Below are 22,931 nucleotides of genomic sequence, written 5' to 3' on the forward strand. Positions count from 1 at the left end.
CCACCCCCCCCCCCCCACGCCGGAACTGCAGGTCTCTGTGGATTCCTGGAGAAGCTGGGAGGGACCAGCTCGACCTGCCCTGGAGTTTAGCGAGTGCAGTTACCTTCCTGTGTCCTTACAGGCTTCAGGAACTCGACCTATGAAAAGGACAACTAGCTCGTTGCCATTTCACATGTGAAATTTTAATGAATTACTGGCAGTCTAATGGTTCTCTCTCTCTCTCTCTCATAAACACAAAATCAAAAAGCCTGGTTTGGAGTTTTTAACTAATAGCCCTAACAGGAATTTTTGATTAATCTGTTATTCTTGTTTATTGCAATTGATGGATTTCTACTTTTTGTAGGAATATTACCTGTACCCTCTGGGGGGTTTCATTTTATAATTAAAATGCTCTGCAAACCTCACAGGTGCGCTCCAAGTCAGTGCTCTGTGTACACACACATCTTTTTAGTCCTTAGAGGTAATTACAGCTGACAATAGGAAATGCCAGAGTGCTTCTTTAAAGAGGGAAGGGCTAGGGGGAGGGGGAGGGGAGCTTTCGTTCAAAAAAATCAGGTCTTTACAATATTACAAGCCCTTTCCCTGTGGATAGGCCGGAAGCCTCAGGGGATAAACTGAGAGAAATTTGCTTTTAATGCAAAGAAGGAGAATAAAAATAAAATAGGTGCTAATCTTCATTTGGTAGTCCTTTTCTGTTCTCCCGCCACCAGATTTTAGGGCCTTATTTCTCGGGGTTTGTTCGCAGCTGTCTTCCTGTTACAATCAGTTACTCCTTAATCACCTCTCGGGGGCTTCTGGGGAGAGCGGTCTGCAGTGCAGGGATCTTCTCGATGACGGTGGTGAGATTGCCATGGAGACAGACTGCCTAGTGTCAGGCCGTGCACAGAGTTGGGAATTTATAATCCCCAGACGTGTTTGTGAGCCGGACAGTGTAGTTACCAGGGACGCTTCTGGAAGTCATTTTCTCGGCCCTTTGAAGGGCAGTGGTGCTGGGAACACCAGCCCCGGGTCCTCTCCGGGCAGGAGCTGTGCTCTCCACCGATGCCTGCTGCTTTTGTTCCTGCGTGTTGCTTTGTTCTCCTTGGCCCGAACGGCTGCTGCAAAAAATAATTCCGACTGCCTGACCTTTAGAAGGGCTCGTTGTGTAGATGGAGCTTTGCGGGGGACGTGTTGATGCTTCGATTCAGAGAATTCGTCAAGAGAAACCAGAAAGTCTGCTGTAGGTTTCAAATGTGTCTTAATAATAACAATGAAAGTAAACCTGAAAGAGGCTTGCATAGATATATTGCATTTTAATTTTGGAAATGAGCTCTAACCACAAAGGTATTGTGAAGAGCCCAGAAACACTAATCTCAGAATAACTAAAAATAGTAATTTATCTGCAAAGCCTAAAAGAGTTGACAATTTGTCAGGGAGAGGAGGGTTAAGAGATGGACTTTAAATAATAACATCTTTTGTATTGTACAGATACTATTTTAATTAATCTTTAGAACAATGCTGTATCAGAGGCATTATCATTTCCTCTCCTTTGTAAAAAGCAAGCCAGGAGGTTAAGCAGGCGGTGGTCCTGTGATTAATTAGTCTGTGAAAGGAGCAGTGTGGCTCAGTGTCCCGACAAGCACTGGAAACATTTATGCAGTGGCTGATACCTTTCAGGGACCTGGTGTCAGTGTGTGTGAGCTTGAACCTCTCCCGTCTGGGACCACCTGGCACTTGGTGTTGTTCTGATTCCTCCTTGGGAGATGGGGTGGGAGACTGGAGCAGCTCCTGGAGGAGGGGCGGTGAAACCTGTGGCTTTAGTTGGAGCAGGTGACTTGGTGCTAGGTTGTGGAGTTTCATTCTTGGCTCCTGCCTGCCCCAAGGAATTGAAACACACACAGGGCAGCTCCTTAGCTCACACCAGCCTTATAAGAGCACTGCCTCTATGGCCTTTTGGAACCAAATAACACAGGGATATGTGTCTCTTCCAGATATTTTTGTATCTCACTTCTGGACTTGGGATGAGTTGGCCTATGGGTAATATGACCAACATCCGACTGGTTTAAGGTCTGGCACAGTTAAGAATTCACCATCATTTTAAGCCGAAAGATCAAATTCCTACTGCACTAGTTTGCCATGTTCACAAATTTCATGAGCTGGAATTGAAGAATTAGAGATACGGTCATGAGCCAAGCAGAGAAAGGACATTTACCAAAGTGTTAGTGGTGACTTCGTCTGGAGAGGGAGAAATTGGGAGGTAGGGATGTCAAGTTTTAGTGTATACACTGTGGTTAGAAATGATGTGTGTGTGTGTACAATTTTTTTAAAGCAAAAAAAATCCTTAAGAACTAAAACATGGTACTGCTTTTATGGCCGGGGGTTTAGCAGGCTGTAGAGAATATAAGTCCTTTAATTGGGTGAAATTCAGTCAGCACACTAAGGTTGTTGGTGGATGTTTTAAACCAGGGTTGAAACTGAATGAAATATTGATCTGGTTCAGGTTCAGTTCAAAGGCTACTCTGATATTCTGGTTTTGCTTTTAGGTCAATAATTTTAGGAAAAGGTTTGGGTCTAGCTGAGCTTTAGGAGGAAAAAGGGTTGGCTCAGTTTTATATTCAACAAAGTAATAGTTGATTCTAGGTTTTGCTTCAAGTTTCTGCTTAAAACAGAACTGTGATATAAGTGAAATCATTTCGTGTTAATTTTATTTGGTATGGAGGCCATTTGTGATTATCAGTTTGATAATGGAGTCTTCAGCAGCAAAACTTACACATCACAAAGTGCTTTGTTTATGTTGAGATCATGTATACAGTGTTCAGGTGGGTTCCTGGAGGCATGATTTATATTGTTTATGAATCTACGGATTAGGATCTCAGTTCTGTAGTGTGTGTGTGTTTTTTAAGGACTTTCCTCTGGCGCAGAGCAGTTTTCCTGGGGAATTTCCACAAAATGCATTTTATGGGCTAAGTGGAGTGAGGCTTGGAACGTTGCAGACACTCACTGATGGTAGCAAACTGAGTGTGAAGTTGATGGTAAACAGTGTGATGGGGAAAGTATGTTTGGTTTTGGTTTGCTTTCCAAAAAGATATTTGAGAGACTCCGTTGGGCCACATGGTTTTCATAGCATCCTTTTTATGCAGCGCATCTCTGCCAGGTGATTTTCTTGGTGGGGATAGCCATTGGCCAGCTTGAGAACTTCACCTTTTTCCTCAGTTTGCATGGTCAGACTTGGTAATGCTTCTTTCGAAAGCCCAACAACACCATCTGCAGACTGAGAAGTAGTATGTAAGGTCTGCATGATACTCTAGATTGGCTGCTTTTTCTTTCCTGGGAAAACCTGGCATTGCAGGAAATTATTCTGTTTGAACTTTCCAGTGGAGCCAGTTAATTCCGACTTCCTGCAGGAGAGAGGGGCTGATGGTGGAATGTGTGATTGTGCGGAGCCAGCCTGGGTCCCTGGGTCCCTGGGTCCCTGGGTCCCTGGCTACCTGCTTTGGATTCAGAGAGCTGAAAGTTAGGGAATTTGGGCCCTGCAGTGTTCTTTTAAACAATGGCGAATTTGTTCCTTGATGTGGCTGTTTCCATTAACGAAACAGTAACCTAATTAATTGGTAATTAGGATGCCTCAGAGGTCCGTTTCCCTTTGAGTCAGTCACTAGAGAGCGCATGATTCTAGTAAAGCCCCAGCATGTTCCTCAGAAATAAAGTGTAGCTGACAGTTCTGGGCATTGCTGCACGTTGGGTTAGTTAAGAGTTTCTGTGGTGGAACCAGTTTTGGTCAATTAATTATGACCTTTCTTGTCAAATGGAAAGAATGTGAACGATTGCTCTATATAAGAGCTCTTCATGTGTCCTTTTGTCTTGTTCATGGGAGTGACTGGTTTGGGAACTCCCCCTGGAGGGCTGCGTGCGAACTTCTTCAATCCCCACCCCTTTCGGCTGTGTTTTGCAGGAGAGGCGGTGCCTGAGGATGAGCAGATCAGCGCTAAGGACCAGAAGACCTTGGAGCCCTGTGACAACACCCCCATCATCGACAACATTGCTCCCGGGGTCGGTGCTGTGGTCGCCAGCATCTCTGCTGCGGAGAAGGAGAAGTATGACGAGGAGCTCTCCAGTCTCTACAGGCAACTGGATGATAAGGTCTGTAGCCAGAGACTCTGGTCTTCGCTCTGGGGCACAGACTAAAGGTGGCAGGTCCCCGCACTGTTGACCAGAAGCCGCTTCCAGCCCTGTGTTCTGAGGCAGGGCTGCAGGCTGACGTTTATGTCTAGCTTCCCAGTGTTTGCCTAGCTCTTGAGTGGGCAGAGTTAGGGAACTTGACTCACATGGAATGGAACTTCCATGGAAATTTGATGGGAAGAGGGGAGTGTTGGCCTGTATACACACACAGTCTTCACTTCTAGAAACTGGACTGGGGCTGGTCATGCATGAGGAGGGATTAGGGGTGAAAGTGTGCATGATCTTTGTTTGATTTTCTCTCCTTTTCTTCTCTGGGCATATGCCTCACCTCTGTGGAACTCCCACAGTGGTTCCAGCCATGGGGACAAGGGTGGGGGCTCCCAAACCGCAAGTGTGTGCTTTAATCGTGTAGCTCATGGTGATGGAGCCCACAGTGTGGTGTGTGGTCTGATTGCTTCTACGTTATTGGCAGAGCTGTTTTCAGGGCATCCTCTTGAATGAAGTCGTTTGAACACGCTGATTAGGGATGTCCTTTTTTATGGCAAACTTTTTGGGACACAGTCAGGTCAGTGCACAAGTTGGAACAGAGGAAAAGAGATGTTAGAGAACATTGTGTATCATTCATCCCAGTGGAGATCAGGTTAGGAATCCCAGAGGCACAGGAAATTAAATTGATGTTTCACATGATCTTGGCATGCTGCCCTTGGAATATTCGAAATCCTTTCAGTTCATTTCATCAGGGTTGCTGATATTTTTAGTCTGATTTAATCTTTTCTGCTGTAGTTCAGCTCAGAGTGGTCAGGGACACCTCTGGCTTGAATGAAACAGCTTTGTTATGCGAACTTTGCCATTAATCTCACAGGCCTCTCTTTTGAGTAAAGCTCAGAGTCTGGTGTCACCTTTACAAGGGAAATGTGACTGGTTGCCTTAAGGAAGCTTGTTCTGCTTTGAGTTTGTGACTCTGGGAGTTGGCATTATAATAGCAGTGTTAAACTGGGGTCACCCTACCCTTCTGGTGACATGTTTAATAAGTGCTTCACACAGGTGTGAACTGGGTTAATTGCCCTTTAGGCCCTTGACTTACTGTTACCCTTCCATTTATACCCAGGGATTTTGCACAAAACCTCAAAGTAAAAAGGAGAAAAATGAGAACAATAAGTTACCAGTACAGGCAATTTCTTGATTTCTCCAAAGAAATGCTATTGTTTAAACATACTATAGTGTTTTTTTTCCTCATTTTAGAATTTTTGGTTTCATTTTAATAATTTCCAAATAATCTTAGATGAGGGATGATATCCTGGTTCTATCCTCTTTTCTCTATGAATAGACACCTGCCATGGCTGGAATTGGGATCATTTGCCTTTGCTGCTCGAGGTGCCTTCATTGATCTGAAAAAGAGTTTAGAGTTTTGAATGCAGCTTTTGAAAGGGGATAATGAGAACCCAGTTCAGAGTGATGCAAATGCCACGCCTTGGGGCATTCAGCAGGCAGCTGGCAGAGCTGGCCCTGAAGTCTGCCTCCTGATGACCGGCCTGGCACATTTTCTGTCACATTATTTCCTTTTAGCTTGTGCCTTGAAAACCCTGTAGAGTACACATTTCAAGGTTAGCATTTGCAGTCCATCACAGGGTGACGCTGAGAGATCTTGGAGAAGACTGAGCCCCAAAGCTCCAGCCTTAGATGGCACCATAGCTGGTGGTTTGATCTCCATGGACTGCCTTAAAGCTTTTAGAAAGTACTTCCTGCTTCTGATGGTGAAGGTGGCTTGGTACTTTTGAGAATTCATGAGTTGGGATTACCAACATAGATTATTGAGTGGTGGAACTGACAGTATCTGGATCCAGATGAGAAACTAGCCCAGCTTGTTTCCATGATTTACCCAAGTTGGCATCACCTGTAGGTTGCAGAGCTGCAATGAGATTACACAACATCTGACTCCCAGCTCAGTACTCACCCCATGTTGACCTTACCCTTTAAGTGAGGAACATGCCGGCTCTAATGAACCCAGGTAGACTGTGGTGGGAGAAAGGCTACACAGTCTCCTCCCAGCTGCCCACCCTGTCCCTCGGTGCTGTCCCTTCAGGGATCTGAGGACAGGTGCTCTCCCAAGGCAGTGCTGCGCGACGGCAATCTTGCTCTTCAGAGTTGGTCTGTGACTTAAAATCCTGAGACCTGCACTGGTGACCAGGCCCGCTGAAGATGTTTTTCTCATTGGCAGCATGGGGCTCACATCTGTTACTTCAAAAGTTAGCGATGGGGAGTAAAAGTTCCTAGTGCAGAGCAGATGCTTTTCTGTTTCTCCCTTTCTGTTTGCTTAAGGGAGAAGCCACAGCATATGTGGTATCAGGGGGGTGATGGTTCACAGGTGGGCTGACCTCGGAGTTATGAGATGAGCAGATGGGTTGGCACTGTCTCTCATCCCCCCTCACCTCTCCAGTGCTACTGTACTATTGGAGATACGTGAGGAGGAATAAAGTGTGAGTAGAAATACAAGTTGAACTTCTATTTCACTGTTTACCATTGCAACAAAGGCGTCTTCATAAATGACCTGTTGACAGCTCACCTATTTCATGGATAAGAAAACTCAAGTACAAGACTATTTTCTAAAAAGTGCTTTAAAATCTCGTGGACGAGATCTTAATAGCATCAGAGAGAGCATGCATAAACATGGTGTGCGAGATGTACATATGATAGATATAGATGACACAGCACATCTTATTCTGAAAGTTTTAAGACTTTTTTTTTTAAAGATCACAACAGACTGTGTTCCTTCCTTAGAGCAGTTGCCTTAATAAAGGGTAACTGTAGTTTTGGAAAAGTCTCTGGTACAGTGATTTCTGTCCTCATAATGTGATCCCTGTTCTCCATCCTCCCCAGACGGGGAGAGGGGCCCTTGGCTTCTCACTGCACCCCAAGAATCACTTCATTGTCCCACTTGTCACCTGTCAGGGAGGAAGCCCGAGTCTCCAGGCTCTGAAATGAACACAGGATAAGAACAAAGCGCTTGTTGCACTATTTGTCTTCTCTTGTGATTTATATCACGTGTAGCTGGTGTTTATATGTCCCAGGGGAAGATGGCAACTCCTGATGTTAAACATCCTGAGTCTTTTATGTTGTTTAATATTTAGGTGCTGAGGAACATAACTCAGCCTTGTTCCCGGTACCCAACATTCTAAGTTTATAAAGTAGAAGAGAAAAAAGGTCCTATAAAATTGTCTCCCAGTTGTAGACGTACCATTTTTAGCAGTTTCACTTTGGTGTAATTTGCCTAATTCTCCTGCCAGAAATCTGGTTTGGGGAGGAAAATCATGAGTATTTTGCAGACGCATTAAAGAAACACCAATGTAAAAAGTTCTATAGAAAAGGGTCTCCTTGAGGAGAGAATTAAGCCCAAAAGATGTGCTACATGAAGGAAAAGGAGTTGCAGATCCTGTGACATTGATTTCAGAGTTCTCGCTCCACGGAAAGCATTAGCTGTGACAGACAATGAGTTAATCTGGTTTAAATGTATGCACAGGCACGACCAAGAAGGCTGGAAATATCCCATGGAAAACTGAGCTTTTGCTAATAAGGTTTGCCAAGGAGGCCCTTGAATTTATCTCCCTTCTCCCCTAGAAAAGGTAGAGAGCACAGTGCAGTTTTCTCCCCTCCCCTTCTCTGTCCCCCCTCCCCTCCCCTCCGGCAGTTGATGAAAACTGGGCAGCACCTGCAAGAAGAGGGACCCCAATACTGAACTAAATCTGCCTGTGCTTGGGGTCTCTACTTGGGGTTTAGACCCCAGAAGTGTCATCAGGTAGGATTTCCTGCCGTTTCTGAGGGAGAGAGGCACAGGTGAAGCCACGTTGGCGTTCTCACAGGCTGTGCTTCAGATGTGCACTTGAACTCATGGACGCATTCACAGTGAACACCGAGCCTCCTGTAGCCGGGTGTCGTTGGCCAGCTGCGTCGCCCACACTGGATAGATGTGCTTAGGGAGAGGCAGAGACGACTGCATGGGTAGTGAGGCTGGCAGCCCTGGCTTTGTGCAGCAACACCTAGTGGCAGAACATGAGAGCGAGAACGAATTTGCCTGTGGGAAGACCCTTTCCCATTTCAGTGACAGGCTGGAAAGTAAGAATTACTGTTGCTGCACTTTTGTGGTGTTTTTTTCAGACCGGTAAGAAAATTAACTTCCAATTAAGAGGGAAAACTGCTCATGCTAAAGATTAATTCTCCAGTAAATATTTTTCCAGTCTCTCTAAGTAAGAGTCTTGAAGTAGAAATACTGGTCTCTCCCACATATCACGTGCCTGCATTCTTGGTCACTGATGTGTTTGACGAGATGTGGGACATGAATATATTACAGTGCAGATGGTCAGACATTCACTGCCTTGCTTTTTGAGCTAGGGATTCACTGTTAACATCTTTGCATTGTGGGAAAGAGCTCCTGGTCCCTTTCAGTTCCCACGCCCTGCAGCTCTGATTTCTGGAAGAGCAAGGGTTGAGTTTAATGTGTAGGATATTATATTTTCCATAATATCCAGATGTTTCATCTGCTGACAAAAGAGGGTGAGATATATTTAACCAAATCAAGGTCCCAGAGCCAGTCTCTCTTCTGTGGGGAAGCACTACACCACGCCATTCCCTTCATTTTATTAGGAAGCTCACAGCTGGCACCCTGGTATCGGACTATCTCGAATATCAAAAATGACATAACTAACCAAAAAGAATTAAACATGATGTTTCATTTCAGGATGATGAAATTAACCAGCAGAGCCAGCTGGCTGAAAAGCTAAAGCAACAGATGTTGGATCAGGATGAGGTAAAGTTCATAATAATAAATTTTTTCTTACAAAGTTCTTTTATTACTCTTTGTTGTTGATGTTTGTTCCAGAATTTTAATTTGCAAAGAATTTGTTCAAGATCACTGAATCATGTGGAAATTTCTTGGTAGATTTCTTTTAAAAGCTGGTTTTGCCCAAATTTAGAAGATAAATGTCTGACTTGGTAGAGCCCTGGGATTTGAGAAGGAGTAGCTGGTTGCTACACTTGTGTTTAAAGAGCAGAGACAGGGGAACTTGATAAGTGGACAAGGATGGTTTTAATTCCTCACACCCAGTGCTCAGCACTCTTGTTTTTTGCCATTTTAGCTTTTTTCAGCTTGGCAAATCAGCTGGCTCAGGTATGTGATATACACCATGTTCTCATGCTATCTTGTAGGAGAAACAAACAAATGAAAATTAGAAAGTAGAGGAGGGAACACAGAGTGGAAAGGGGTCCAAATGCTGCATTCATATACTAGTACATGTGATACAATAAAAAAGAGGCAAATTGTTTTCAGTCTCCCTGATGGCATTCAGTTCTCCAGTAAGTGTCTTTATTGCATTGCGTTTTGCCAAGTATTTTACAAAACAGGGACCTAAGCAAAGAAGAGACAATCTACCAAGTATAGATGGTTCGTAATTCTCTTTTTGAGGACCATCTAAGTACTTTTTTTCTCTTTTGTGCTTTAGGGTGCTTTCTGCTTTGTTGCTAAAATGCTATGGATTGAATCAGGCGATGCAATTATAGCAGGTGCCATGGGTTCATGTCCCCAGTCCCAACTTCCCATAGATATAGCTCTCCATAGCCATTTCCTTCCTTTCCTCTTTGTTCCCCTTCATCTCTCCGGGACAAGGATTATACCCCTGCCCAAATGCTTCCCTTGGCAGGGAGATCATGCATGCCTTTGTCGTGAGATGGACCATATTTAATTGATTTTCCTCTGAACTCTAGCTGAGCCTTTCATTTGCTTAGTGTTTCCTGCCTTCTTTCTCTCATTCTAGTCCTTTGCATTTCCAAGTTGGTACGACTGCCTGTGGTAAATGTTCTTTTTTGTTACAGTTAAAACTCCTTTTTGTTGTTGTTGTTAATCCTCACTTGAGGAATTTTTCCCCCATTGATTTTTAGAGAGAGTGGAAGGGAGGGGGAGAGACAGAGAGAGAAACATGGATGTGAGAGAGACACATCCATTGGTTGCCTTCTGTATGAGCCCCGACTGGGGCCAGGGATCAAGCCTGCAACTGAGGTATGTGCCCTTGACTGGAATTGAACCTGCGACCCTTCACTGGGCCAAACTGGCTAGGGCAGTTAAAGCTCTTAATATTTTACTTTCTCTGTAGCCGGGGTAGGGAAGGTCCTGCCGGTGAGCCATAGAAGGCCTGCAGAATCATTTGGTCTGGCCCTGCCCAGGCATTAATGCTGAGTTAATTAGATGTTTGATCACATACAGCAGGCTAATTTTTAAGTTGATAATTGTGTATGGCCCACCAGTGATGTTATAAATATCCACGTGGCCCTTGGCAGAAGGAAGGTTCCCCACCTCTCTCTTACAGTATTAAGGCAATATTTGTTTACTCCAGGAAAAAAACAACACAAGAGGCACACAGATATTGAAAGCATCTACATGCCCAGCCATTCACTTGTAAATCATTTAATGTTTGGGGTGTATGCTTCTCTACGTCCATGGTGACTATTAAGAAAAATTAATGGTTGTCCTTTTCTTCTGTCTTGGTTGACTCTGAAATTTACCAGTTTACAATGTGAAATAATGATAATATTAAAAAGCCATATAAGTATTTATGTCCTCAGAAATGATTCCCCCCATACTTTTTTAGACAAGTGAGCTAGCCAGGCAGCTACGAAGTATAGTGATTTTTTATGTGTAATCAATTCTTCGAGGTAAGCCTATGCAGTTTTAAACAAAAATGAATAAAGAAAAAAAAGTGAGAAAGAAAAGAAAGAGGAAGAAACAGGTTTTTGAAATAACATGTTATTTTTAAATTTAGCATCTGGATATATAGTAGGGGTTCTCGTCATCCCGCACTTTTCCAACTTGTTTTTTGTGTGTCTGTTTTTTAAAATTACTTTACTTTGGATAGAGAACAGAGCACAAACATTTAAACATTAGGTTCACCAGTCCTGTGCCAACTCATTTCCCAGCTTCTAGCTTCCACAAGAAGAGACTATGAGAAGATCCAAGAGGAGCTGACACGGCTCCAGATTGAAAACGAGGCGGCCAAAGACGAGGTGAAAGAAGTCCTGCAGGCCCTTGAGGAGCTGGCCGTCAATTATGACCAGAAGTCCCAGGAGGTGGAGGACAAGATGAGGGCCAATGAACAGCTGACCGATGAGCTGGCCCAGAAAACGGTGAGAGCGTTTGTCCAGGGGGGACTTCCTTGGTTGTCACTCTTGTATATATCCATGGTTGTTGACGGACTGTATAAAGGAAGGCAGTTGGCTGAATGGATTTTCAGTGTCAGACTTAGATGCATTCTCTGAAATCCTCCAATAATTGAAATATTTTGTGTGACTTCCATCCAGTCATCCTAGAACTGCGTAGCACAACTGTTTTCTATTCAGGAGATTTATAACGTTAACAGGGGTGCCTTGTGGAATAGTCAAGAGAGTGCAGACTTTGGAGCCAGAAAAATCCTGGTTAAAAAAGTTCTTTAAAAACTTAAAAAAATTTTTTTAATTGATATTTATTTATTCGTTTATTTATTTATTTTACAGAGAGGAAAAGGGGAGGGGAGAGGAAGAGAGAGAGAGAGATGTGAGAAGCATCGATCGATTGCCTCCCACATGAACCCCAACTGGTGATTGAACCCACAACCTGGTTATGTGCCCTCACCGGGAATTAAACCCACCACCTTTTGGTGTACGGGATGCCGCACCAGCCAGGACTCTGGTTAAACTTTTGACTTTAGAATTGTTTAAGCCTTAGTCAAAACATTTAAATGTCTTGAGTATTCGTTTCCTTATTTGTAAAAATGGCAATAATAACATGCTTCTTTCAGGGTGTGAGAATGTGGCAGTTCACATAAAGCACTTAGCATGGACTGTGCATTTGCTATAGTTTCAATAAGCAAATCTCAAGCTGTTAAATCAGTAGGTGAGAGTGGGTGACCCTGCAGGCAATGGACTTCACTCTTCTTGTTGTGTCCTCCTGAGTGAAGTCCCTTCCCTCCCACAGCGCCCGTGCTAGCCCGGGCCTGCGCTGTTTGGTTTGTTTGTTGTCCTGCTTCCATCCAGTGCTTTAGTCTGCACGTGTTCTCGTTCTCAGATGCTCCCAGCGAAGGATGCTGCCGGCCCTGCACAGTGAGCTCATGGCATCAGGGCCAGTGAGCATTTGGCGAGGTGGCTGGTGCTGGGATGTGTCCATTTTGTCCTTTCCTATTTGGAAAATGGGTGGAAGCTGAATGGCTGCCCTTGGCACCTCAGCCCAATGGTCTGGTATTGTGAGATTGTGCCCAGACTGCTCTGTGGAAAGCATCCAGTCCTCCCGGCAAGGAGGAGCAGCAGATGGTACAGGGAAGCTCTAGGCTGCTGACCGTAAAGCTGATAGAAAAGGCTCCTCGCTCTGTGCATTCAGCTGCATGAGGCGGACTTTTTAAATGGCCTCCCAAGATGGGATCTGCTGCTCCTGTGGATTTTAAAACACAGTGATACCAGTGGTGGTAATACCAAAGCAAAGACAGAAACAGAAGGAAAGACAGACTGCAGTCACTTAGGGAAGGAGGAGACTTCGATTTTCTCTGCTTGTTTTCTTCTACAGGGTCCTTAACTAGTCCTTGGTATTTGCTTCTCAAAACAATGGAACATTTTTCACAATACAGTTCTTATTTTCTGTCAAACTGAAGGATTACTGGACTCATTTAGAGTACCATTTTTAGTAAGATCATTAAAAAGTGCTCTAATAAAATAGCTGCGTGTGGAAGAATTGAATAAACGTCTTTGTATTAGCCTCCAGAGCACCATAATTTAGGGAAATTATTTTTTGTTGTTGGCTGAGTTAATACCAAGACACCAAAAGATGACTATTCTTTTGATGTTGAGAGTTTTAGTTAGTTAGTTAGTTATTTGGTTAGTTAGTTAAAAATACATACCTCTTGGTAGCACACATGAAGGATGGAAAGGTATAGGTTTGTTAATGTTTGGCAATAAAATGGAGCTTCTGTTATATATTAAGAAGGCCGATCTTGCTGAACTTGATTACTTTTGAAAAGAGGTGAAGAATGTTCAGTTCAACTTCACGGTGAAGATTAGAATTTCTCTAAGCTATTTTCTAAACGCATTAATGCCCCTCTGGGCCTTCCAGACTGGAGTCAGATGGGACGTTGGAAGTGGTCCAGGGAGCAAGTTTGTTTGGAGGTTGAGGTAGGGGTGCCTGCAGGTATGTTTAGACCCTTGAGGACGTGAACTGACACAGAACATCTGGTAGGTAGGAAGATGTGAGTACACGTTCTGAACCTCAGGGTTCCTTTGGGCTTTATTTATTTTTAATAACTTATTTCACTAACCTGGAGATTGTCATCTGATATGTAGACATAACATATCAGGCTAAGCCGACTTTCTCTTCTTGTCAAAGAATTCAGCGCTATGCTATTGTTTGACTTAAAGGAACCCTTATATGGAAATCACATGAAATGGTAACAGAACTTCACCGTACGTCATATTGTTATTCATTGCAGTGCTGAGTGCATAAAATCGATGGGCGAGCCTTTTAATCTGTTGTGGAAATGTGTTTTCAGACCACACTGACAACCACACAGCGCGAGCTGAGCCAGCTGCAAGAGCTCAGCAACCACCAGAAGAAGCGAGCCACCGAGATCCTGAATTTGCTGCTGAAGGACCTGGGGGAGATAGGCGGCATCATCGGCACCAACGACGTGAAGACTGTAAGTCAGCCCTGCATTCTCTCCTGCTCTTCTAACAGCGTGATCCGAGCGAGGGCGTCTGTGCTTGATTCTCCCGAGAATCCAATGCCTAGTGCAGTGCCTTGCCACTGCCACGTGCTTTGTAATATTCGAATAAGGATGATCAAAGAGCTGATGAATGACCAAGTGAACGATTGAGTAAGGAGAAGGAGGAAAATAATTACCTTCAGATATAGGAAATGTCTTCAAGTCTTGGTTGAACTGATATAAATTGGTTTATTCCTCACACTTATATGCCATTGTCACAGAAATTTGGAATCAGATAGGTTAACCAACAGTTCTGGTCTCAGACTTGTGTTTCTCCTTTTCTATGAGACCCCAGCAGAGTGAAAATTCCCCCACCAATCAGCATGAATTAGGAGAGCTTTTAGCTGAAAGTAATAGGATTCTAACAGTGGCTTGAAAAACACAGCCACATTTAATTATTCTCCGTATGAGACGTCTAGAATTTTGCTCTTCAGGTTATGATTTGCGTCACCTTGGAGTTTGTTGGGAATATAGATCTCAGGCCTACTCACACCCACTGAATCAGACTCTGCATTTTAACAAGATTCCTCAGGCCATTCTTTAGCTTGTTAAAGTTATAGAAGCAAGTCGTGGCTTGGTGCAGTGCTTCAACACTGTCAAGTATCCAGGACTTTTCTCTGTTTCCTTTATGTTTTCCTTAGCCTGTTCCTTTTTCATGTCTGTAGGTTTTTGTCTCATGGGAGCAAGATAGCTGCTCTAGCACCAGTCTGCACATCCTCACACAACTACATCCAAGGCAGGCTGCGCTGAAACGCAGCCAGCTTTCATCCAGGAGGGAACTGTATCCCAAAAGTCCCCTTGACATCTCCCTGGACCTTATTGGCCAGAAGTGTGGTACATGATCACCCCAAACTGCAAGGGAAGCTAGGAAAGTAGAGAATTAGGATTACTATCATGGGCTTAAACCAACCATCAATAATCCCCTGGGGCTGTGCACATCGGTGCCATTGATGGCAAGGGGTAAGGGAGGGGGGGAAAATGGGGGTGGTATACAGTTGTCCATGAGCTAGGAATGGGGGGTGGGGAGAGAATAAACAAAGTTATCAGCCAAGAAAAATTAACAGCTTGCCACAATGTAGAGATGCCATTGAAAAAATAAGATAGGCATATTTTAAAAATAGCTTTATTGAGGTATAACTGATATAAAGTTAGTCGTACTTAAAGTGCACAATTTGAGAAGTTTTGACATATGTATACACTTATGAAGCCACAGTAAGAGAACGAACATATCCACCACACACAAAGTGTGTGCACTGTTGCTGGTCTCCATTTTGTTTCATTGACTTTTATGCCAATAAAAGTCTGTTTTGATTGTAGTAGCTTTATCATAATACAGTACTTTGTACAGAGTAGCCACTGATAAATGTGTGGGTTAGTCAAGCCAGGGAATGGTGCTGTATTGCTCAACTTCCACCTCACAAGTCTCTGAAACAAAATCTTTGAATTTAGCCATTTGACTTTTAAAAGGCTGAATTCTACATTAGCCTGCTAGTGGGAACTCTCAGCTTTTTAGTTGGGATTGTTCTAGAAAAGAGTTCCCAAATAACATAGTTTATAGACATTTCTGAAAACGTAGAAAGCCCTTTTTGGATGATATTACAGCTCTGGGTTTAGAGTATATGAGCTCTTGTAAACCTATCATTCTTTCATTGAACCTCTATTGTAATTGAATATTGCATGAACTTTATGAATGAATCTAATTTTAGCTAGAATTCTCAGATACTATAGGATGAACCCTATTAAGTTCCAGTTTGGTGGTTTTATATTTGAGGATTGAGAAGAATTTTTAGACGCATACACTGGTGTTGAGCTATAAACTTTTGACGTTTGGGTGATTGAATGGCTTTGGAAATATGAAGATGGAATTGATTTATGGCAAGTTCGTGCCTGCTGCTGATAACGATAAAGGAAGATATTTTTATGCTAAGTTCTAAAATAGAGCTGATGAAAAATGCTAATGAAATCAAGGAATGTCTGGGTGCTTCAGCATTTAAAAAAAGAGTCCTTACCTCTGGGAATCTGAAGTCTGAGATTATTTTAAAATAACTCTACTGGATGTTTTAAAGATATTTTTGGATTCCAGACGTTGGATGCCCTGGTTAATTTCATTGATAACTCTCATTTGTAGAGCATCATACTCTTAATCATTCCATTCTTTTTCTTGTAATTCTGATTTAATTATTAGGACAGTGAGAGCTAAACGGAGGAGTGATGTGACTCTGGACAAGTCACGTTGCTTCTCTGGAAGATGACAAGGTGAGCCAGGTTATCTCAACGTTGTCAGCTCAGAAATTACATGACGTATACAGATATTTATTAGATGTATCATTATGGAATCAGATACTTTTGCCCCCTAGCTTTTTTGAGATACAGTGAACACATAACATTGTATAATTTAAGGTGTGCAGTATCTTGATTTGATGCATTTATATGTTGCAAAATAATTACCATCATAGTATTAGCTGCCACCTTCATTTTATCACAGTTAGCCTTTATTTTTCCTGGTGAGAACATTTAAGATCTACCTCTTAGCAGCATTCAAGTATATGATGCAGTATTACTAGCTATAATATTAGTCCCTGCTATGCATTAGCTCTCCAAAATTGTTCATGTTATAACTGGAAATTTGTACCCTTTGTCCAATAACGCCCCCATGTACCCACTCCCAACCCCTGGTAACCATTGTTCCTCTGAGTTTGACGTTCTTAGATTTTCTAGCTACCGCATATATGTGATATCATATAGTATTTGTCTTTCTCTGTATGACTTATTTCACTTGAGGGATGAACCCTGAAGGTCCATCCATTTTATTGCAGATGGCAGGATTTCCTTTTTTCTCATGTCTGAATAACATTCCGTTGTGTAACACCCAACCCCCGACCCCCCACCCCCCTGCGCGCACACACACACACACACACACACACACACACACACCTGTGTCCATTTATCTGTTGACAGACACTTAGGTTGTTTCCATTTTTTGGCTATTGTATGTAATGCAGCAATGAATGTGGGAATGCAGATATCTCTATAAGATTCTGATTTCACTTCCTTTGGTTATAGACCCAGAAGTAGGGTGGCTGGGCTATATGGTAGTTCTACTTTTAAGAAATTTCATTTTTGAGGAACCTCCATACTGTTTTCCATAGTGGCTACGCCAATTTATATTCCAACCAACATGAGAGTTCCCTTTTCTCCACAGCCTTGCCAACATTTGTTATCTCTCATCTTTTTGATGACAGCCATTCTAACAGGTGTGAGGTGATTTTGATTTGCATTTCCCTGATGATTAGTGATGCTGAGCATCTTTTCATGTACCAGTTGACCATCTGTATGTCTTTGGGAAAATGTTTGTTTAGATCCTCTGTCCATTTTTTAATTAGATTCTTCAGGTTTGCTATTGAGTTGTATGAGTTCTTTATATATTTTGGATATTAACCCTTATTAGATATGTGACTTGCACATATTTTCTCCCATTCCATAGGTTGTAATTTGATGTTGTTGTGCAGAAGCTTTTTAGTTTGATTAGGTCCCACTTATTACTGACACTTTCCTTATTGTTAGGACTACTCAGTTGACATAGTTATTTTGCCCTAAGAAAATGAGCAAATCTAGGAAATTTTCAGTGATCTTGTATTTTTGTTCATAAAATTCCCACGAGGGAACTTTTGTTCTTTTAGTTCCCACGAGGTCCCTGTTGTAGTACTGGTGTGAGGGAAAGGATGGCTGTGGGAGTCTTCTCTGCATCACCTCCAGAATGTAGCAGGCCGGCACCATGTGTAAATGGAAGAACCCCTATTTCTCCAGCTCTGTCTTGTCTTGACACAGAGTCCAGGCAATATTTTGTTTAGTCAACAAAACAAGATGAGACCAGCTCCTGACAAGATGAGCCTGGTGTTGACTTTGTCAGGTTTATTCATGAACTGCCTCTTTTTCTCATGTACCATGTCACTGGGTGTTCCCTACAAAGATTTCCAGGAATACAACCACAAACAAATAAGATAGAGGTTAGAGTACATGAAATGGATGGATTAGCTGCCTGACTTTGGTTGGACCCACACTGACTACTTCTTTTAGTCTCCTCTGACTTTATGTCTTAGCAGTGGTTCTCAACCCTCTGGCCCTTTAAATACAGTTCCTCATGTTGTGACCCAACCATAAAATTATTTTTGTTGCTACTTCATAGCTGTAATGTTGCTACTGTTATGAATCGTAATGTAAATATCTGATATGCAGGATGGTCTTAGGTGACCCCTGTGAAAGGGTCATTTGACCGCCAAAGGGGTCGCGACCCACAGGTTGAGAACCTCTGCACTAGAGGGTGAGCAGTCACCGTACTTACCTTTACTTGGCCTAGAAATGGCACCTTGCACAGAAGCCCATGCTCCTGGGGCAGGTGGTGGGTGTGTGGGTGACTCGTCCTCTGTAGGCAGAGCAGAGGGGCAGGCAGCATCTGTCTTCCAAGTGAAGGCAGCCCTTTTTCCTTGGATTAGTCATTTGTACTAGATCACACAGTCTAGTGTCTACGGTTGGAGTCACTGTCAGACTCGGGAGAGTTATAAATAACATCTCAGCAGCAAACTCGGTTTCTTCTTTTTGAAATAACAGTGTTCTAAAATTATTTAAAACTTAGAATTTACATGACTAAATATATGAATTCTTAAGGGGTAAGAAACCTCTCAGTTAAAGTCATTTGTTTGAAATCGTGTTTTCTTCCATCAGACCTGGACTCAAATCTCTTGTTAGCTCTCCTAGGACAAGGGTAGGCTTCAGTGCTTCTGGTTCTGGTTTTGGGAGAAGAAATACCCAACTATCGTTTTGGAGGAAGCCCTTATTGTATATACATTTCTTATTCTCCCAGTACCCAGGGGATCTGGGCACAGAGTAGAAAGCGTCCTTGTCTAAGGACAGACCTGGGGCGGAGGAGGGGTTTGTCTCCTCCCAGGACGCCCTGCCTGTTGGCTCAGCGATGTTTATCCACCAGGCGCTGGTGCAGATTGTGAATTCCACATAGAAGATACGGATGTTCCCGTCCCTTTCCACTGAAACTGGCAGTATGCAGGACACACCTGGTCAGGCTAAAGAATGAGTTTCTTATCTCTGTTCCACGTTTGACCAGTCTTCAAAGGTAGAAGAGCAAAACAGTGTAAAGATTGCAGGCTTCTCTTACTCATATTCTCCATGCTATAGGATGGGAATGTGTAAGGAGGAGTGTTGGTAGACCTATTGTTGTCAGTCAGAAATATAACAGGCTTAAGCACTTCAAAGGTAGAAAAGCAAAACAGTGTAAAGATTGCAGGCTTCTCTTACTCATTTTCTCCATGCTATAGGATGATAAAGGGAATGTGTAAGGAGGAGTGTTGGTAGTAGACCTATTGTTGTCAGTCAGAAATATAACGGGCTTAAGCAAGAACCTCCATTAATTTAAAATGGAGGCAAAAGTTGATACTTGTAGATTTTCTTGCTGTTAATATAGATCCTAAGTTGTGTTGATTGACACCGATGTAACTAATGCTGTTGGAGAATTCTTAGGGGAAGGTTGAACCAAGTTAAGTTACAGGTGCTCAGCCTACTGTCTAGTTTGTGTCCTATTTGCTACCAATTTTCAGGGCTGATAATTCCTTTCCTAACTCTTCAATGTTTACTGAAACAAGAGTCACATGTTGAATTAATGAAAACATCAGTGACAAAATTGGGCTGTTAGAGTATACTGTGGAACATCAAAAAAACATAGAATCATTGTCTTAAAACGAGCTGAGGCCTCTATTCATGGGCTGGTTCTGGACTGAGGTGCTAGAATGCCCTCTGGTGGTTAAACAAAATATGCACACAGTGACTTTGCTCATTTGGTCAACTTCCCTTCAAGAGCATGTTTGCATCTCAGCAAATGGGTTTCTATCCCAAGTACCTTGTGTCGATTTTTGTTTGCAGTAGAGCTCTGAAATGTAGAAACCAAACATGAGCTCATGCAGGAATGTTGGCTGTCAGACTCTTCTCTCCTAAAGGGGCACTTAGACTGTTATTCTCAGTGATCTTAAATAATGTCAATGCAGGTCTGCCTGGAAGGGGCAGGCCGGTAGAGGCAAGGAGACGTGGATTTGGTAATGGCGCCTTCTTGTTCATTAGATTTTGTTGTTGTTTAATTGAGGACTATATAGAAAATCCTTTTTATTTTTCAATCCGTAGTTGTAGAAACATATTCAAGCCTTTAGACTACTCCTCTTTCTGAATAGCAGACTCTAGAGAACATAATTGAAATTCTGGCTGGAGTTCTTATAGGGCAGTGATGACGAACCTATGACACGTGTGTCAGAGGTGACACGCGAACTCATTTTTTGGGTTGATTTTTCTTTGTTAAATGGCATTTAAATATATAAAATAAATATCAAAAATATAAGTCTTTGTTTTACTATGGTTGCAAAGATAAAAAAATGTCTGTATGTGACATGGCACCAGAGTTAAGTTAGGGTTTTTCAAAATGCTGACACGCCGAGCTCAAAAGGTTCGCTATCACTGCTCTAGGGGCTCAGAGTCACCCTTTGAAGCACTGGGCCTCTGCTGGTCTAGGAATATAAGACATAAGACATGGAATGGAACACATCTTAAAGTTATCTCTTGTTTTAATTTTTAGTGTATTTTTCTTTTGATATTATCTCGTTCACCCTAATAATGAATTAGAAAGAAAAGACTGGTTAATTGAGGATTACGTTTAGTAGAGGTTTTCAGTTGAAAGTTTCACCTGAGGTTTCGAAATCGTGAGGTTGAACGTATAGTACGTTTTAGGACCATTTTCAGCTTGGGGTCCTGTAATTAGGGATTCTTAACCAGGAACCCAAGACCTCTTGAGGACCCGTGAACGGGTTTCAGGGGCCCCAAGGACCTCTGGGAATTACAGGCAGTAGCTGTGTCCCCTCCTGTGCCCAGCTGGCAGACGTGAATGGCGTCATTGAGGAGGAGTTCACCATGGCCCGTCTGTACATCAGCAAGATGAAGTCAGAGGTCAAGTCCCTGGTGAACCGCAGCAAGCAGCTCGAGAGCGCCCAGATGGACTCCAACAGGAAGATGAACGCCAGCGAGCGGGAGCTGGCCGCCTGCCAGCTGCTCATCTCCCAGGTAGGCCACACCTTTCCTCGTCCCTTCACACCTGCGCTCTCGAAACCTGCTTCCTCTGTGCTCTAATCGGGGCTGGTGGTGCGTAGGGAGGTATTGATGAGCTTTGCGTTGTGTAGTAGTTGTCGGTGGCCTCCCCAGGCAGTGGTGGTCCAGGCTTATCCTTAACCCAGGCAAGATTTTGTTGTGAGTTACTCGAATTACCTTCAGTCCCTTTTTAAAGGACGTGCCTATATATTTCTATCTTGCTATCTGTGGATAAGTAAATAGGCAGCTAGGTTGGTAGGTAGATAAATATATAATAAATGGATAAGATTGGAATCTAAATCTCCTATCAGTTAAGGCAGTGGTTCTCAACCTTCTGGCCCTTTAAATACAGTTCCTCATGTTGTGACCCAACCATAAAATTATTTTTGTTGCTACTTCATAACTGTAATGTTGCTACTGTTAGGAATTGTAATGTAACTATCTGATATGCAGGATGGTCTTAGGTGGGACCCACAGGTTGAGAACCGCTGAGTTAAGGCAATATTCCTTCATCGTTTAATTTCTATCATAGAACCAATTTAATGGTTGAAAGCAGAAACGACAGCTACCACTACTGTTTTTAGTGACATTTTATTGAGTGTTGACAGTGTGCCATATGCTGTGCTAAGCAATTTAGATGCCTATCCCACTTGATCTTTAAAAAAATCCTGGTGGGCAGGTTTTATTTTTGTTTCTGTTTTTCCGATGAGGAAACTGAGACTTAAGAATGATTAAACGTAGTGTCCAAAGTCGTGGCGCCCGTGAAAGGCAGAGCTGGGACTCCCCGCAATGTGTACCTGAACCCGAAGCCGGGAAGGGGTTTCCAAGCCCCGGGCACATTCCATTCCTCAGGGAGAGGGGCTGCTCTGTTCCCACTGGAGAGGCGTTTTCATTTTAACAAGGCGGTCTCAGAAAATGGCCTGGTTTCTGGCCTACCACTGTTAACCTGAGCTTGGTGTGAGGATTTTGTGGCTGCTGGTGTGCGCTGCCCCTGCCTCATGCCAGGCATTAAATCAGCTGGAGTCATTTGTTGGAAACAGATACATGTCAGCATGAGTGATGCCACAGATAACACTGAGAGACAGACAAACGCGTACCGCATTCTGGTGTGCTTTTAAATGTGACAATAATACGTGATCATAGAACATCTCCAGCCTCCTTGTCTGCCACCACAATCATCTAACAGACGCAGTTAAAACATCAAGGTTCCATTTTATAACCAACATGATGAGCAACAAGGTATTAAAAGATTATTCCAGGTTAGTGTGTGATGGTGACATTTATATACATTGGTGAAAAGAGTATGATTTGGTCGGTCCTTTTGGAAAGCACTTTGGGAATCAAAAGCCATGAAAAATATAAGTGTACTTTGGTCCAGTAATTTCATGTATGGTATTTTTCATTGGTAATAAAAATGAAAAATTTTCATTTCATACAGCATTATCATTTCCTGATTAAAAATATTAAGGCCTTATATGGAAGTGGTTGAGTGCAGTATTTCTTACATTAAGGTAAAATGCCCAAATATTTATTGATAGACTAATAACATAAAGTTATATGGAAGAGTGTTATGTAGCTCTTACCCAAAAAATTATTAAATCTAGCCATTTGAAAAGTATAATTACATGAAGACAGTGAAAATGAAAATGCTATTAGTGTTTGTGTTGGGCTTTGTAACTTTGTAAAATATGTGTTCATATAGATAAAACCAGGGATACAAGGGGGAAACAGTTGATAAGTTAGAGTGGTTTATGGGGGGAATTTATACCACTTCTTTCTGAGCTTGCTTTACAGTTTACCTTTTATAAGTCTTAAAAATTGAGATAAGAAATGGTAAACATTAGGGCTCAGTGCCCACCCCCCCCCCCCCCC

The 22,931-nt window shown here is 42.7% G+C and overlaps 1 protein-coding gene across 1 annotated transcript in view; it reads left to right on the forward strand.

Annotated features, from left to right (window-relative positions):
• KIF5C (kinesin family member 5C) overlaps positions 1–22,931 on the forward strand; it is a 120,738-nt gene that overhangs the window by 58,854 nt on the left and 38,953 nt on the right. Inside the window, exons 12-16 of the mRNA XM_006753601.2 lie at positions 3,932–4,119; positions 8,891–8,959; positions 11,119–11,325; positions 13,710–13,856; positions 20,847–21,054. Of these exons, the coding sequence (XP_006753664.1) occupies positions 3,932–4,119; positions 8,891–8,959; positions 11,119–11,325; positions 13,710–13,856; positions 20,847–21,054 (819 nt within the window). The remainder of the gene's footprint in view (positions 1–3,931; positions 4,120–8,890; positions 8,960–11,118; positions 11,326–13,709; positions 13,857–20,846; positions 21,055–22,931) is intronic.

The sequence above is a fragment of the Myotis davidii genome, unplaced genomic scaffold (assembly GCF_000327345.1).
Source record: "Myotis davidii unplaced genomic scaffold, ASM32734v1 scaffold110, whole genome shotgun sequence".
Lineage (NCBI taxonomy): Eukaryota > Metazoa > Chordata > Mammalia > Chiroptera > Vespertilionidae > Myotis > Myotis davidii.